The sequence below is a fragment of the Gouania willdenowi genome, chromosome 4, assembly GCF_900634775.1.
Source record: "Gouania willdenowi chromosome 4, fGouWil2.1, whole genome shotgun sequence".
Lineage (NCBI taxonomy): Eukaryota > Metazoa > Chordata > Actinopteri > Blenniiformes > Gobiesocidae > Gouania > Gouania willdenowi.
The window spans coordinates 15,692,213-15,710,035 of NC_041047.1; the positions used below are offsets into that span (position 1 = coordinate 15,692,213).

Consider the following 17,823-nt stretch of genomic DNA (forward strand, 5'->3'; position numbering starts at 1 on the left):
GAACAAACCCCACACACGCTCATTAACATTAAAAAATGTTACATTAAGTGACAAAATACACACCAGTGACTGCATCATCTTGGTAGAGGTTTGACTTGAGCAGGTCATAAACATCCTGTCTCGCTGTGCCCAATGCAGCCAAACCCAGGCCAAGGGCACCACCATGACGAACAATCTGAAACAAAAACACAAAAAAAACAAAGAGAATGAAAACTGGCTTTACCATGTATGTGCAGAATATCAAAAGAAAAAAATCAAACAAACATCATTGCTGGCATTCTTGAGTTGACCGAGCAGGTAGTCGATAATATCCCCGCCGTGGTTGGCATGAATAAGACCCAGAGCGTACAGGCCACCTCCTTCCTGGTAGGCGGAGCCAGGCGACGTGTCTTTGGGCAAATATGTGGCCATTAACTGAAGCGCCTCTTTCTCGTGTCCCTGAAAAACATTGTGTTCCAAATCATTACAACAATTTGATATAAAATACATAAAAACAAACATCAACAGCAACTCAGAGCAAAGATTTACCTTGTGAATGACTCCCAGACTTGCTGTGGCAGTGAATTTTGCCCAATTGGTGGCTCTTGCTAGCCACTCTAAATTTTCTCTGCACAAAACAAACAAACAGTCACATAAGCCCCAACTTTAAAATATCAATATGTTGTCTATGCAAGAAGTTTAATTTCCTCTCAGAGGCGTTACCTGAGGAACTGGTCACTTGTGGTTCCTGTGTGCATGAAAGAGTTGGCTATAACCGTGGCTGTGTGACATACTGAATTTCGAACTGCATCCTGGATTAGGAGGAGGAAATACAAACAAGGGTCAGGAAGGAGAGGCCACACCAGATACAGAGCACTAGCCACCAATGTTCCTTCAACATAAAGGGTGGATGATAGATAGACTACTTCACCTTTGTGTTTTTAAGAATCATCAGATCTGTGTTGTTGTTTCTGATCAGAAACTGCAGATGCAGTTCAATGGCCATCTCTCCACTCAGGATCTTAATCATCTTGGCATTTTGGTCTTTGGGCTCCTCCTTCTAAAAATCCAGAGACAAATGACATAATTTAAAACTAAACTGAAAACAAACACCTGGGTAAAAAAACTGTAGCATTAAGGACGCAAACCGTTTCACTTGGTTTGCCCGCAGGCGAGCTTCCAGCCTTATCATCCGTCTCCATCGCATCACTTAAATAAAACACAAAACACACCCAGAAAAAGACCATGAATTTGACTGTTCCAGATCACTAAATTAGACATATCTAACAAGTTATTTGATACTTTGCATGCAGAAACATAGTCATTAGCAATGGGTAAATACAAGTTTATAAATGTACATTTAAGGAAAAACAAACAAGAATTGTTTTGGCTTTAACTAAATAATTTTTAAAGGTGTCATTGCTATCAAAAATACATTACTATGTAGAACTCACTATGGACAACAATTTTTTTTTTCTCAACATACATGCACAGGATAGGACTGAAAAATCATTGTATTGCTTGCTTTATTTCATTCTCCCACTGCACAATACACTTTACTTCACTTTACATATATATGTTCATCACATTTTACATTATTATAATTAATATTATACTTTTCATTGTTTTCTTCTTTGTTTAATTTTTTGTTTTTTTTCTTTGTGGCATCCAGTGTGGACAGTAGGAATGTGTGATATTTTATCGTGAAAAATATTCTCAACAGTAAGAATTTGTCATCCCACAATATAAACGATAAATTCCCATATCGGAAATTAGCGAGGGCCACCGGCCATTTGTCCCTCAATTTAGCCAAGAATGCCCATAAAATCCTTGTTCCACAGGCCAAAACTGCCCCTGTATGTTGTCAACTTATTATTCTCTGTAGCGGAACGCTGTTTACGGGAGCTCCGCAGCCGCGGTGTGCACCACGCCTCCCGCCCCCAAGCTCTAACACCGACAGACGGCGGTGCTCGTCACGGCTACCTGAAGCTGCGATACATCATGGAATGCTACTTGGTTAAGACCAGATAACCATCCAACAAAGTGAACCAATCCAAGTTCCTCCGTCATGCCCACCCAAAGTTCCACAAACATGGGGACAGAAATGAACACGTAGCAACAATTATGAACTGGAAACTCAACTAAAGCTAACTATGCTGAGCTAACCCATCGACACACAGACTGGGCTAAGAGCCAACGCTAACCACTCCATATAAGGAATAGGCCAAATAAAAAGAAGATGTCTTACTGTCATAAAACCACAGAGAGCCACAGATTTGTTTATGGTCAGATGTAACACTTGTATGCAAGGATAAAAGCTAAACATGTCACATGTGTGAAATAAATGTTAGCAAAATATTAATGTCACTATGTATCCGTCCAAACTTGTGAAACGCAGTATTTTTTAAGTATATTTCACGTGTTCACAGACAAAGCTGGTCCCATGAGACTAATTTAACTATTGAGATTATTACACCTAAATATACTGAATGATTAAATCATCAGCTTGATCTGGTTTAAATATATTAAATCAGAGAGTTATTTATTAACCATAACTTTATGTAACTCATAAGATGAATGAAACAAGATTCAGCAACAGTAAAAACACTGATGGAGTTATTTGTGCTTTTAATGTGCTTTTTGTTTTTTTTAGAAAATAATTTCATTTTAAGTGAGGAAATAAATTAATTTCGTAGAATAACACTAATAGAGTGATCCGCATGCACTGATTTTTAATGTATTCAAATGTATTTGTGTTTGCAAGGAACCTGTTTACACTTTAAGTTGGGAATTGTTTTATTTATTTATAGTTTTTTATTTATCGTGATGTTTATCGTTATCGTGATAAATACCAGAAATAATCGGGATAGTTTTTTTTAGTCCATTTAGTCCATCTCTTGTGGACAGCAAAGTAAGGATGTCATTGTACAGGGAAATATGTTTCCTTACTGTGCACATGGCAATAAACACTTTGAATCTTAAACAGCTCTGTCTAAACTTCTGCAAATGTTTTGTCCACATCTGCAACTACATTACCTGTCTGGTGTGGGCACAGTGCCTGTATTTGTGGAGCCAGGCACTGCAGGGATGGGTGTTCCAACAGTATGCAGGTTCTGAATGACAGAGGAGAGGAACTGCTGGCTGGCGCTCTCGTAAAGGTCAAAGCAGATCTGATACGCCATGAGCAGGTTGTCCTCCTTCACCAGCTTTTCCAGGATGTCACTCACAGCCTGAGGGTCGTCCAGGAATATCAGGCACTAAAACAAGACAGAGACACAAGACTTGTGAGAGGAAATCATATTCGGTATCCTGGTGCAAGTTCTAGAGAAAAACAAAATTACACTAAAGATAAATATATTAGATAAATGACACTGACCATTAGATAAAGTATGAAGGAAAATGCATTTCATGATCTGATAAGTCAAGTTTAAAAACTCATTATTTTCAGTACTTGGTTGCACATATACCAGAGATGTGTTTGACCCTATACCTGGCAGACATTGATGAAATCAGGCTTCTCCAAGTTCATATAAAGTTTCACAAGCACACGTAGAACTTCGTTACGAAACTTCTTGTTCTGCATCAGTGACATGCACACCTTCAGGCTGTACGCTAGGAGGCCGCTCAGATCAGTCTGCACAATGAAGCACACAGAGAGCTTGTGAACATCAAGATTGTAAAAATGAAGTCATTGCTGTATACAGTAACAAGATGACAAATAAGCATGTCATATGATTATTGCCTGTGTATGATTCAATTATATAGGTCAGCATCACCAAAATAAAAACTTCAATAGTTACAAATTTTAAGTTTGCACTGCCAGGGACATGAATTTTATTTATAGTCATTTGGTACGAGAATATTTTCCACTACACTGAAGTCAGCAGTACGTGACAGCCAAAACACTTACTGATTCTAAAATAGTCTTCTCAAACATGTCGAGACGCCTGGTCTCCAAGGCGATACCAATTGCCTGCTTGTACTTGTGATCATCCAGGCAACGCAGGAACATCTTGTTAACGATGCCCTCAAGACGAGGGTCAATGCTTTTCTTCTCCTCATCCTCCGGGAGCTCAGCATTCTCCACTCGCAGCTTGGTGTAATGGTCAATACACTTGGCTGCATGAAAGACAAAAGACCTCAGATTGTAATGGTTTGGTAAATTACTTTCTACTATTGGTAGCAATCATGGCATTTTAGCCCAAAGCATTTGATTTGTTCCAAATATGTTGCTAATCAGACACTGATAACAAAAACCATCCCATAAAAATAATAATCAGCCTTGTTTGGTTTGATCACTTACCAATGATGGTCTCCACATATTCAGAGTCATCTGTGACACTAAAGAGATCTCCAGCACCAAGGGCATAGTTCAGAGACTCTTCAAAAGCCCCGAGGTGGTAGAAAACCTTAGAGGCCACCAGGGCAGCGAATGACCTGCTCCGAAAACTCTCATCCTCATAAAGGACTTCTCTGTAAAGACACATAATTTACATTGTTATTGGGGGGGCTGAAAAAAATCCTGGAAAAAATCTCATCATTGCAAAATTCCACAGAGAGCGACAGTGATTTGAAAAAGAAGCAGTCAACACCAAATTTGGCCAAGTTTAAAATGGAAAATCAAAGGTCCTAGACATGTCGCATACAAAACACGTGTATCGGATTCCATTAAGAGTGTTACACACTGTATTTCGTGCTGAAAAAAATAAAACACTAAATTCGTTACAGGTATCATTCAAATCATAATAAACCCAATCTGCATCCACTGGGAATCAATACCATGCCAAAGGGGAAACTTCATTAAAGTCGGCTGCTTTATTTAAACAATGGGAAAGCAGTTTAGCTGCTAGTATACAGTTTGGACATCTCGACAACTGCAACATGCAGTTTGTGGACGAAATGCAATGTGCCTAGATAACAATTTAATTTAGCAGACGCTTTCATCCAAAGCGACATACAACACGAGTAATTGAAGTTAAGGGACAGTGATGGCCCAGGTTGGATTAGATTTTACTTTATTTTATCTCACAATGGGGAAATTCACAATTCAAATTATTAACCTATCGATTACAAGCCCGCTTCCTTAACTATTACTAGGGCCCTATGAAATTCATCTTGTTTTTTATCAAGTTACGTTTAAATTTTTTTTTTTTCAAATTACGTTTAAATTTTTTTTTTTTCAAATCATGTTTTAATTTTTTTTTTTTTTCAAATTACGTGTTTTCCGCATTCATTTTTTTTTTATTCCGTCTTTGTTTTTAGAAATATTAATCATTTTTTTCGGAAAATAATTACTTTTTAAAATAAATACTAATAAAAAATAAAAAAGCAAACCATAATTAAACAAAAATGTCAAAAATAAAAATGTTATTTAAAATAATGAGTAAGATACAATTAAAAGGTACATATAAGTTGTACAGACATCGATTATTCTGACTGCAGCTTTTTAATTATTTATATGTCCAATAAAGATGTATGAGAGCAGCATTAATGTCACCCAATTTCTCCTCAGGGATCAATGGTTTACTGAATCTGAGCATGTTTATTGATTAAGTTTTGATCAGCTTAATTTAAATTGACCCAATTTAAATAATCCTGATGACATCACTGCAGACCGTAAGGATGCATCAGTTATTTCACAACTAGGGGCCAGAATATTCTAAAGTATTAGAAGCTATAGTTAACACGAACCTACGATGTTTCAGACTCAAAAATCCCTGGCATCGCTGGTCTCATCCACAACAGAACAACTGTTTCCTATGGATCTTCTGTAGCACTGATGAGTTGTTGTTCACACACTCTGAGCAGGTGAAGCCGGTAATATTCTCACGGAGCGCCCCAGCGCTTGACAAAAAACAAGTGGAGCTTTACAGATGCAGTAAAGTTAAGCAGGAACTGGTCAGCTCTGGATTTAGGAGTGAATGATGAGTTGCATAGTTTTTTTTTGCCAGTTTAGATGGTGTTTCGGGTGGTATTGCATCACCACTACTGATTATTCAGGGACTGCTTTTAACTAAATGTACACATGGAGACACCACAGCCTGACCAAAGCTGCCTGGTCAGTGAAAGTAATACTTAACTGAAATTTGTCAAAAAAACAAACAAAATAAAATTGTTCAGTTTTAACGTAAATATAGCCTCTGTATTTGCAAATGTGTACATATTGTGCATTAATGCATCTGTAATATGTACCCTTATTGTACTCTGTATCTTTAAGTACACCAATTTGAGTGTAATCGGGCAGTTTCATATCTATGTGAGGTATAGAAAATATGAATAATGCTCTAATTGCCTAAAATTATAACTCATTAAAGAATGTTGATTTTAAGTAACCATTAAAGTGTAATTTCAGCTTGATGAGTGTAGTCTCTTGAAAGAGAACAGAGCTTTTGTTACTTACATTTTATCAACAGACCCTGAAATCTCTGCCCAAAAGTCATTAACGATGGAGTCCAGCTTGTGCAGCGCAAACTCCTGCAAGTTGGAAAATAATGATAGAGTTAATCTTAAGTTTATTTAGCTGTCCAGAAAAAAAATAAAAATTGTTCTTGTGAACACAGACTTAACCAATTCAAATACATCAACACAGCTTTTGCTCTTATTTCTATAACTACCAGCATTATCATCAACACCTGGTTACATTTTGCATACCTTGAGTTGTGGCTCCTCCTCATCAAGGAGTGAAATAATCCCAGCTGAGGAACAGAATGTTTTTCAAAATTACAAATCTGAAGCCAGTTTATACAGAGGTATGTAAAACATCATATCTGACAATAAAACATGCTAAACCTTTAAGTACTGGTATCTGTACAATAGCTGCAGAAGTTTGGTGTTAGAGGGGAGCAATCACTAATCATCAGCACTGGTCAATATGATTCAATGTCTTCAATGATATTTTGGTATCATAACAATGTGTGGTTATGTTAAGTATATACACAACCGGTTAAAAGTTTTAGAACACAACACTCTTTCCAGTTTTTTACTGAAAAGTATTCAGTTTATTGTGTCATTGCACTCTGAAACGAAAGCATAGAACAAATAAGCAATTTGAGTTGAAAAAAAAAAAAAAAAAAAATGGAATCCATGAATCCATCCCGTTCACCTGATGCTCATGAGGGTCTGGTACCACAATGTGTTCCTACACTGCTTTTATGCAGACCGAGGGTTGGAAGTAACCAAGAAAAGTTGGAACACCTGTAGGAATTAGTTACACTACCACTTGAATTGCAATAAATAACTGGAAACTTTAGGGTGTTCTAAAACTTTTGACCGTCAGTGTATATTCAATATATCAATGTTATTATTTCATATATCAGTTATTGCCCGATACATCGGATATCTTTATGTTTTTAGACTGTATTTGTCCTCTGGGGTTAACACTATAAGAAATCCAATCTTTTTGCGACATAAATGCATGATTTGATATTCCAACAACAAAAAAAGGCATATTGTATTGTATTGCTTAGTTGTGACCATAACGAGCCCTCCATAGGGAAAAGCAAATTAGACTATAATCCGTTTTTAAAGACACAAAATGAAGAATTAATTACATTCACTTTTGGAATCACCAGAACTAAATACTATGGCACACATAAATGTGCCAATGAAAATAAATGCAACGTGAAGCCATCATATTATCATTAGCCATAAGCGAAAATTCCTGTAGAAATACTATAGAAAATGTACATCGTGCGTACTCTGTTGCTGATCGTTAGAGGATACAAGTAAGTTAAATGTCTTACTTAAATCTTAGTTAACGATAGAACACATCTTGTATTTGAGCAATCATAATAAAGTGAGAAGGTTGATAGCCGCATCCACACGATGATTTATGAGAACAGTTATAATCTCACATTGTTTTTTTTTTTTTTTTTACTTTTTAATTTATTTTAAATCTACTGCAGTGACCATACACTTATAAAACACAGTATAAATATAACGTCAATCCTTCATCAGGAATCACTCAGTGGTTACCGTAGCTGTCACCGGTATAAGAGCTACATTAGCTGTGACTCAGCTAAATCAATGGCAGCTAGCTGAAGTTTCGGCTACGACAATAAACAACTTACCGGCTGATGTAATCATGGTTGGCTCTCTATTCACCTCCGTAGGCCCAAAAAACTTGATAGTCAGCAGAAGTGTGTACGAATCGGTGTATAGGTTATGAAAAAGTAAATATACTTTCGGGAAAATGTCTATTCAGGCTACAATGACTGTAGCCGCTGCTAACTGGTTTTTGTTCTACACCGCAGGTCCTGGGTAAAAGGACCGTCATATGCCGGCTGTCCTTGTTTTGCCTGTAAAACACCAATTATTTTTCCTCTCATATTTTGTATTCAAAATAAAGTAAAATCATATGCATAAATTGTACACCATTGGTATGGTTTGATTGTTAAACGGTATTTTGGAATTCTGTTTAAGTTTTCTTTACGAATTACAGACAGGCATATCTTTGGGTCCCATACAAATAATCAGAATCTGAAAGTACGTTCACAGTTCACACATACAAGGAATTAATTTCTGATTGCTGGTCTGCTAATTACCTATTTTCGAAATAAGTATTTGGAGCATTTATTTATGTTTATTACTATGATTTTGATACTTTTGTGATATGCGGTACTAGTGAATAACATTAAAAGTCTGGCTAATAATTACTTTATTAAAAAAAAAGACATTTTTTCTAAAATGGATTATTTTGAGAATATTCCGGGTGTGTGATTAGCAGTAGACACCTAATGAGCACAACAACAACAACAAAACAGTCATACTGTATCAGGTTTATAATCTGGTTAATTTATCTTTATTTTGAGTGATTTACACTGTACATGCTGAAGCAGATTGCGAACATTAACATAGCCGACTGTCAGAAAAATATTTACTTGTTGGGTTTAAAAATGTGTTAGGTCTTATTTTAATATTTTTGTTTATCTGTTTGCTCTTGTTAATACCTGAGTTTTCTTTAGTGGACAATATGAGACCTTTCAATAACTTATGTTGTACATTTCTACCTGCTTATATACCAGCTGCTAATGTCACAAGTGTTCTTTCAAAAAGTAAGCACATTTTGCACATATATTCTTTTACATTCTTTATTTGAGTTACAGAACAAACTAACAAGGTAGCCTACATAAATACAATATGCAAATAGCTGTATTAAAAAAAATAATTCAACCATTAATAAAAAAAAAAAAAATCCTCTGACACAAAATCATGGAAAAAAAAGAATTTAGTGTAAAAAAACACAGTTTTAAAAGGTAGGTAAGGCACATTAGTTCTGCAAACTTCAATTTACTGTGCAGCAGATAGTTCAGTAAAATTACACAAGGGACCAGATGTGAGCACTCACATTGATTAATTTAAATATTTGATATGCTTGTATATCAACTGAGTTCATATGTCTATGAAATTGACACAAAGTCCCAGACTTGAAACACATAAAAAGCTTTTGATATACAACATTAATTATTCCAAGGTAATTTCCACTTCTAAATAGTGCAGACCAGCTGACACTGGGGTCTGGGGAGCTTTTTGGGCCATTGTGGCTTTTATTCCGGTTTGTCGTCCAGACTTGTGCTGAATGAATGTATTAAATTGGAGGGAAGAGCTGTTAGTTCTAGTCAATATGTAACTTAAACAGGTGATATTAAAGGATAGTTATTTGTTTTTTTTGTTTTTAGCATCAAGAGCATCATACATATACATTCATATCAAGTCTTGTATAAGCTAAACATGGTAAGTCTGGGTTAGAAATAAAGATTTAAAATAAAAAAAAAAACAACCATTTCTTTGGACCAAGGTCGATGGACCAAACATGGGCATTCTGTAAGGCGCTCCATAGGACCATATGATCCACTTATTATTTTTTGAAGGTGGAAACGTGATTGTATTAGAATGCTGTCCAATAGGTCCTATACATCCTGACTTTATGTTTCTCCTTCACTTTGCTCTCCGTTCACCTGGGGTTCAGCAGATGTTGCAGTGGTTTTCAAAGGAATGCCTTCTTCCGCATTTCCAGAGTCACCTAAAAATACATTTAAATAGACATTTCTATTATAACTTTTAGTCACAGTCACTGTGTAACTTTTAAATAGACATTTGTTTGAAGCCTGAACCACAGTACAACTGGTTGGTTAAGGCAGAACTTCTATCAAAATGAGTGTGTATAATAAGCGTAAAGAAAAAGGTTGATACCTCTGCGGTTTGAAGAGTTGTTGGCTTGGCCTCGGGTTTGGCTTCTTTGAGACCGAAAACATTGGAACGGCCACATAAGTGAGTCTCCTCCGTCCTCGCTGTCATCTGAAAGGCAAAAATAAGTGCTTACAATTTGGCAGCTTTTTCGTGAATGCTCTCTTTGTTCTGTGGTCATAGCAAGCGTTCGTGGGAAGAAAAAACCCTCAAAGCTTGCAGTCTTGTGAGTGTCACAGACTGCACTAATGAGATGATTACAATGTTTGCCAAAAAAAATCTCCAGCAGGAATTTTGATTACATCTTTCTTCTCACAATATTTTCATCGGTTCAGTAACCATGTTGTTCAAGACTACAACTGTGTTTGAAACTATGCATACGAAGAAATTTAAAATATAACAAATAAAACATGGTTGGAGGCTGTTCAAGTCATTGTAAAACAAACAAAAACATGGTCCTTGTGGAGACATATGGGTTAGAAAGATACAAATGACCCTCAGTTAAAATTTACTGGGGTCCAAACTTCATATTGACAAAAAGCTGCCCTGGTGACTTCTGTGAGGAAAAACAAACAGAGCAAGCTATAATAAAGTAAGCACAAAATTTGAATTGATTTTTTTTTTTTTCACTGTTACAGAAACAAGCATTTCAACATATCACAGTGCAGTGGCGCATCAAGAATTTTTTTTTTTTTTTTTTTTAACAAATGTGGCAACAGGAAAATAAACAAACATTCCCATTCAACAATTCAACAGGAGTTAGCTGTTACTGCTTAGAGCAGTGGTTCTCAACCTTTTCAGCCTGCGGCCCCCAATATAAAGGTGCCTGAGACCGGGGTCCCCCACTGTACCTGAAGGTGGTTGAACACAGACATGAAGATTCAAGAACAGTCATGTGGGGACAGGGCCATCTAGGAGGGGGAATAAAGGGGATAGTTTTTTTAGGCATATCCATAAAGTCAGGAAAATGATGGGCCATTGTTCTATGAATCTGTGATAAGCACATTTATTTGTTTATCCTAATATTATCCACTGTTTATTTGCTCCATAGTATATGTTCATCTTAAAGATGTCAATCCTTGTTTTCAGAGAAAAATGGGTTATAAGTGACCAAAAATGGTGGAAAATGTGGTAAAATTGGGCTTTAGTAACCACAAAAATTGGTCAAAAATTGCAAATTAGAGTGTCCAAAAACAGACAAAGAAAGTGGTAAAAAAAAATGGTTCAAAGTGTCAATATTGGCTTAAAAGTGGTTGAAAAAAGTAGGAACAGTTAGTTTAAACTGGCAAATAATGGGCATGACAAATCTGAATGTGGTTAAATTGGCAAAAAATAAGCATGAAATATAATGGGAAAAGTGGTGGAAAGGCAAAAAAGCCTTTGATGGAGATGTGGCTGAAATGGAGCAAAAATATGGCAAGACAAATTCAGGTTATAATATGGCAAGTTTGGTGTCGTCGCAGAAAAAGTTTAAAAATAAGCAAAAATGGCTCAAATTGTAAAAAAAAAAAAAAAAAAAAAAAAGAAGAAGAAAAAAACATGTTCTTAGTTTCTTGAAGGCATTTGGCGACCCCCCTCCCTGGATCACCAGATGGGTGATACTGGGACCCGAAGGTTGAGAACCCCTGGCTTAGGGGACATGAACTATATTCAGGCCTACATCGAAGGTAGGATTATGTGCCCCGTATGCTGCACCTGCTGCTGCTTGTGATGAGTGAATCACTTTACAGGCGTGTTTCATGATGCTCAGCACTGTGGCCCGGGTCTTGGGGATGAAGCAGCCCACCCATATGGTCTCTGGTGAGTGTTTGTGGAACACGGAGCGCATCAGGTCCTCCAGCAGCCGCACGCACCGCCGCGTCTCCGCACTTTCTCGCGCGGCGCCTATCAATCCGATCAAAGCAGGACGCGCGATACGTGTACGCTTAGTGCGCGCCCTGACGTCTTTAAGAATCTCCTTCAGACACACCCTGTTTGATGCTTGGCTGGTAAAAGCCTGTTTGAAGATGAAGACGATGACATGTGAGTCGATGGCTCGCTTCAGGCTGTAAATGTTGTCTCTGGCGGCCACTATCCTCTGCGCTGCTTTCACCTCTCCACCAGGACAGTCATTCATCTCCGTGTCATTGCTTTTATCGTTCCCCGTTTGGAAGTTTAAACTCTTTCCTTCCACTGCCTGTCCCGGACTGACCTCAGTCAGTGAACTACAGAGCCCGGGGATACTTTCCGCAAACACGTCACTTATAAACTCCTTCAGTATCCCATCGTCATCTCCGTCCTCTTGCTTATTGCTTGTAAAGGCATCGCTAACCAGATAAATCCTCTCCTTGCCTCCGATAGTAGCGACAGTCCTGTGAAACTCCCTCTCCTCGTCCCCCGTTGTACAGTCAGACATGTTCGCTCCCAGTCAAAAGCTCAGCTCTGCTGTCACTGATAAGCGGCGTGACATTTCCACAGTCCCGCCCTCCCTCACACTTCCGCCCTGTTATCGGAAAACACCCAATAAGAGCAGGGGGTGACCGCTAAACGTGTGTTCTAATTGGTTGATCACTTGTAGAGGGCGGGGCAAACTGTAAATAGACGCGATCAGATCTTATTCACGGAAATTCAATTTGATTAACATGAAACAAGTCAAACTGGCTGACAGAAAAATCATAAATAAATAAATACAATGGTTCAGTGGTAGAGTGGGTCGTCCAATACCGAAGGGTTGGTTGGTATTATAAATATATAAAATAGTTTATGTATATTTGCAGTTAATAAATATTTAGCAAACTCCTGCAACAGAAGGCCAGGTTAATCACGGAAATATAGAAATATTATTTCCTCCCAAATTTAGCAAAATGCCAGTACATTTTATTAGGTAATAATAAATACAATAATATTTTAAACTAATACGAGAATCATTACCATTCATTTCATTGTCTTATTTTCTAGTGAGAAGTCCATGCTCCATATTTGTTTATCAAAAATACAAAATATTTATTTTTTTAAAATTTTGATTCATTGATTAATTAATTGCTTTTGGACAAATTATTAAATTTAGCTATTGTGCAGAATCCGGCTTATTTATATTGAAGCTGTTTGTTGACAAATTGATTAATATGTATTGTCCTAATTCAAATAAGTAAATAAATGAAATGAAATGCTTATATTTTTCTTCCATTTACCTAAACAAAAACTCAAACAATAAATTATTATTTTTGAAAATACTGGGACGGGCCAGACAATGTGATGTGGCAGTTTGAGACCCCTGCATAAAACAAATTCTCCTATTTGGTAGAAACATGATAGCTAACATTCTACGGCCTAATTAAACACAGCCATTACTTTATGTACTGTATGTGTGTTTTGAGGAGTAATATCATGCACAAAATCAGGTCAGATCAAAACTACTGACCTGTAACAGAAATGACCTTCAAAAAGTTCCTTTGACCAGTGACAGGACTTTGTACATACTGCTATTTGCTTGGTTATTAGCCTTTAAAGATCCACAAATATGATAAGGATAATCTTGAATAAGATGTCTTTTAGTTGTTTTTTTCTACTTCTTGATTGGTGTAAAAAAAAAAAAAAGTTGCAGCATTGATTTTAGCACAAGGAGGTCACTTATTCCAAAAACTTGCATGGAAGCGAGTCTTTTGTTTTCTTCAGTGTTAAATATTCCCAGCAGCTGCAGGGAGGGAAAGAAACATTGAAGTCCTTAACATGAGGGCTACACTTTTTCAGAAATGACGTACCTTATAGGCTTAAGAAAGTATAAATCCCTTTCACTCACACACCCTTCACATTCTAAGACCTTTTGGTTATGCCAGACTAATCCTTTAATCCACAGATGCCTGTCTATATGAAATGTAGAGAGAGAGAGAGAGATATTATTTTATTCTTGGTAAGTCTGACTAAAACTAATACAGGCATTGCAGCCTCTGACCTTTGGACTGACTGAGCATTGATTGGATTCACTGTGGAAGTTGTTTGGCCTTTTTTTTTTTCCCAAACAAACCCTTCAACAAACTTTCACTTCTACATGTGACTGAGAAACTGTAGCTTTGAGCATCTTTGTTTCTAAAGTCGGACTTTACTCCAATGAGAACCAATGTGAACTGAACAAAAATGAGGTTTACAGTATTTCTGTATGTAACAAGAAAGTTATATTATCATTAGGTTTCTTTTGTCTGTTAAGAATAACTAAGTATAGAACATTACCAAAAATGGTAACGCTTATCCATATTGGTGTATAATAAGGCCAAAGTGAAAAAGAAAACAATCACCGGCTAAATGAACTGGGATAAACTTGTTATTGATATACCAGCTAATAGACATTAGGTTATTTCAATTTGTATCAATTCATTCAGATACTAAAGAGTCATTTTTTCATTACAAGTAAATGTATAACTCATGCTATTACAATAGCTGGGACGAGCAACTTTCTAATCTTTGAACTTTGACACTGTTTACATATGGTAAAAAAAAAAAAAAGTTTTGATAACTGAAGAGGCTGCTGCAAAAAATCATGTAATTCTAAATGTCTCCAATTGAGGGCGCTTCAACATCACCTTTTCTGATTATACTTACACCTACGTTTGCAATAGCTTTTGTTAAAACCAAAAGAAAAAGTAGTACATGGTAATTATAAATCTGATAAGTATTTATGTAATAATAATAATAATAATAATAATAATAATAATAATAATAATAATAATAATAATAATACATATAACATTTAACATATTTTAATATATACATGTTATGGTACCTTTTTGTATTTTCCCTGTATATTGCAGCCCACATTCAACTGATACAATTACAAATGAATAAATTCTGTTCATAAGTTTCCCGATCAATAGATATTTGGGTGTTTTATTGCGATGAATAAACCATTATCCAGGACAGATACTTTATGGAAGGAACAGAGTATCTGGATGTAGCACATCTGGCCAGTAGAGGGCAGTGTCTCCCCACTTTTATACAATCAGGTATCAGCTCTGAAGCTAAATCTCAGACTACTACCAATGTCATAACACAGCATGTCATCATTGTGATAAAATATGTCAGAGCAGAGCCAAGCACTGAATGTCAAATCCCATTGGAAGAGTCTGTTGTGAATATGTTGGACGTGTGTGTGTGTGTGTGTGTGTGTGTGTGTGTGTGTGTGTGTGTGTCCACCTATCAAGGCCGAAATGTTGATTCTAACAGTGATTGCAGGTAAGGATTCAAACTGGCTGGATGTCAAGGATTTTTCTTTTAAATATATTTTTCAATAAACTACAATTTGATATGGTTGCATGTACATTATTTGCTAAATGACCTACATCCATCATACAATTTCAATACTCATATTTGACATTTAGGACACCGAAGCACATATTGAACTTAGGAAACAAAGTTCTTCAAAGTCTTTAAGAAACATTTTAAAAATATTATTAGGGATATTTTTGTTATAGATTATGAATTTCTGATAAAGATGAATAAATGATCTGAATAGGCCAGTGTCTCTCACTTTTATGAGCCACAACACATATTTTACACATGAACAATAACATCATAAAGCACACTATCAAAAAAAATGTCACAAAAAGTGAATTTATTGAAATATTATGAAAATGTACTCTCAATTTACTCAGTTTTTTTCCCTTGTCTTCATAGGGGTCAATGCTACAAAAGCCCACCTTGCATTGATAGGTTGTGGAGAAGGAGCAAAATGAAAAAGCTTTATTTCCCAGACTGGGGAACCCCTTAGCAGCAGTCAGACAAAAACGGTCCAAAGGTAGATTGGTTTTAGACCATGATTTTGTCCCAGTTCAGTTATTTCCTTCTGCTCCAGAAAGGTCATGACCATACCACTCCAGTAGAGCTGCATGGGTTCCTAACCCAGTCAAGGCAATCAGAGGAACGTGAAGAGAAATGACATCACAACTTCTGCTCAAGACTTTGCAGATGTTTCTCTTGTGTATCACATAGTGCAGCACTGTTGACAAACTATACCTTTTCTGGGTGTGTGAGAACATGCTAAGGTTGGCACTTTGCACATGTTGTTTCCAGCCCAGATAACACACATACATCTCAGCACAATGAATGAAGTTGCATCAGCGAGACATATTATGGAGAGCGTTTGCTCATTGGGCAGACATCTCGGTGACATCGGCGTTTGGCCGCTGTTTGGACGATGGATTAAAGATGCTCAGCGCGGCCTCTCTTCAACTTATATTAACCTTTATTATGCTCGGATCATTCAATTAGTATAAATATCTCCATATCCATAGTCGAGTATTTACTTAAATCTGATAGGAATATGGCAATATCACAACAACAACAACAACAAAACAATATACTACCACTAAATAGCTTATTATGTGTGGACAAAATAAAGAGTGACACAGTTCATGATCATAAATGTATTTTGAGCAGCATAGCCAAAAGAACTTCAGCACAAAAACAGCTTCATGGAAGTGACATTTGACAGTTCTACAATTTTATAAGTTGTATCACCGATTTGGGGGGATAAAACACACACAAAATGATGCATTAGGAGTAGAATGCCGACGCACAATCTGAGGCCGACATCGGCGAGACATATGCGTGCTATCTGGGAGAGCGGCACCTTTGAGCAAACTGCCTTCATTTCCGACTTGCATTCATGTGTTCAGGTCATTCAGATATTGATATCTGCCAGATATGCTAGTCCAGCCACTTGATAGCAACTTAGAATCGTTTAACATATTTTAATATATACATGTTATGGTACCTTTTTGTATTTTCCCTGTATATTGCAGCCCACATTCAACTGATACAATTACAAATGAATAAATTCTGTTCATAAGTTTCCCGATCAATAGATATTTGGGTGTTTTATTGCGATGAATAAACCATTATCCAGGACAGATACTTTATGGAAGGAACAGAGTATCTGGATGTAGCACATCTGGCCAGTAGAGGGCAGTGTCTCCCCACTTTTATACAATCAGGTATCAGCTCTGAAGCTAAATCTCAGACTACTACCAATGTCATAACACAGCATGTCATCATTGTGATAAAATATGTCAGAGCAGAGCCAAGCACTGAATGTCAAATCCCATTGGAAGAGTCTGTTGTGAATATGTTGGACGTGTGTGTGTGTGTGTGTGTGTGTGTGTGTGTGTGTGTGTGTGTGTGTGTGTGTGTGTGTGTGTGTGTGTCCACCTATCAAGGCCGAAATGTTGATTCTAACAGTGATTGCAGGTAAGGATTCAAACTGGCTGGATGTCAAGGATTTTTCTTTTAAATATATTTTTCAATAAACTACAATTTGATATGGTTGCATGTACATTATTTGCTAAATGACCTACATCCATCATACAATTTCAATACTCATATTTGACATTTAGGACACCGAAGCACATATTGAACTTAGGAAACAAAGTTCTTCAAAGTCTTTAAGAAACATTTTAAAAATATTATTAGGGATATTTTTGTTATAGATTATGAATTTCTGATAAAGATGAATAAATGATCTGAATAGGCCAGTGTCTCTCACTTTTATGAGCCACAACACATATTTTACACATGAACAATAACATCATAAAGCACACTATCAAAAAAAATGTCACAAAAAGTGAATTTATTGAAATATTATGAAAATGTACTCTCAATTTACTCAGTTTTTTTCCCTTGTCTTCATAG

General features: G+C 36.5%; 2 protein-coding genes across 3 annotated transcripts in view; both read right to left on the reverse strand.

Annotated features, from left to right (window-relative positions):
- The window catches only part of psmd1 (proteasome 26S subunit, non-ATPase 1), a 35,243-nt gene extending 27,009 nt beyond the window's left edge, over nucleotides 1–8,234 (reverse strand). The window contains exons 1-13 of the mRNA XM_028443859.1: nucleotides 8,049–8,234; nucleotides 6,631–6,674; nucleotides 6,380–6,453; nucleotides 4,283–4,452; nucleotides 3,890–4,098; nucleotides 3,470–3,613; nucleotides 3,016–3,236; nucleotides 1,128–1,188; nucleotides 911–1,039; nucleotides 703–791; nucleotides 529–607; nucleotides 265–438; nucleotides 64–175 (exon numbers count right to left, since the gene is read on the reverse strand). Coding sequence (XP_028299660.1) covers nucleotides 64–175; nucleotides 265–438; nucleotides 529–607; nucleotides 703–791; nucleotides 911–1,039; nucleotides 1,128–1,188; nucleotides 3,016–3,236; nucleotides 3,470–3,613; nucleotides 3,890–4,098; nucleotides 4,283–4,452; nucleotides 6,380–6,453; nucleotides 6,631–6,674; nucleotides 8,049–8,064 — 1,522 coding nt within the window. The 5' untranslated portion in view covers nucleotides 8,065–8,234. The remainder of the gene's footprint in view (nucleotides 1–63; nucleotides 176–264; nucleotides 439–528; nucleotides 608–702; nucleotides 792–910; nucleotides 1,040–1,127; nucleotides 1,189–3,015; nucleotides 3,237–3,469; nucleotides 3,614–3,889; nucleotides 4,099–4,282; nucleotides 4,453–6,379; nucleotides 6,454–6,630; nucleotides 6,675–8,048) is intronic.
- Nucleotides 8,235–9,054: 820 nt separating this feature from the next.
- LOC114462168 (uncharacterized) lies at nucleotides 9,055–12,606 on the reverse strand. Of its 2 annotated transcripts, none has more exons than XM_028444852.1 (3): nucleotides 11,860–12,606; nucleotides 10,171–10,275; nucleotides 9,055–10,000 (listed from the first exon to the last, which is right to left on the reverse strand). In XM_028444852.1, the coding sequence occupies exons 1-3, from the start codon at nucleotides 12,557–12,559 to the stop codon at nucleotides 9,903–9,905; spliced, it is 903 nt and encodes a 300-aa protein (XP_028300653.1). In that variant the 5' UTR covers nucleotides 12,560–12,606; the 3' UTR covers nucleotides 9,055–9,902. The 2 variants fall into 2 exon arrangements, with proteins under 2 accessions (XP_028300653.1, XP_028300655.1); XM_028444854.1 differs by having other exon boundaries at nucleotides 11,825–12,606.
- Between the last annotated feature and the right edge of the window lie 5,217 nt (nucleotides 12,607–17,823).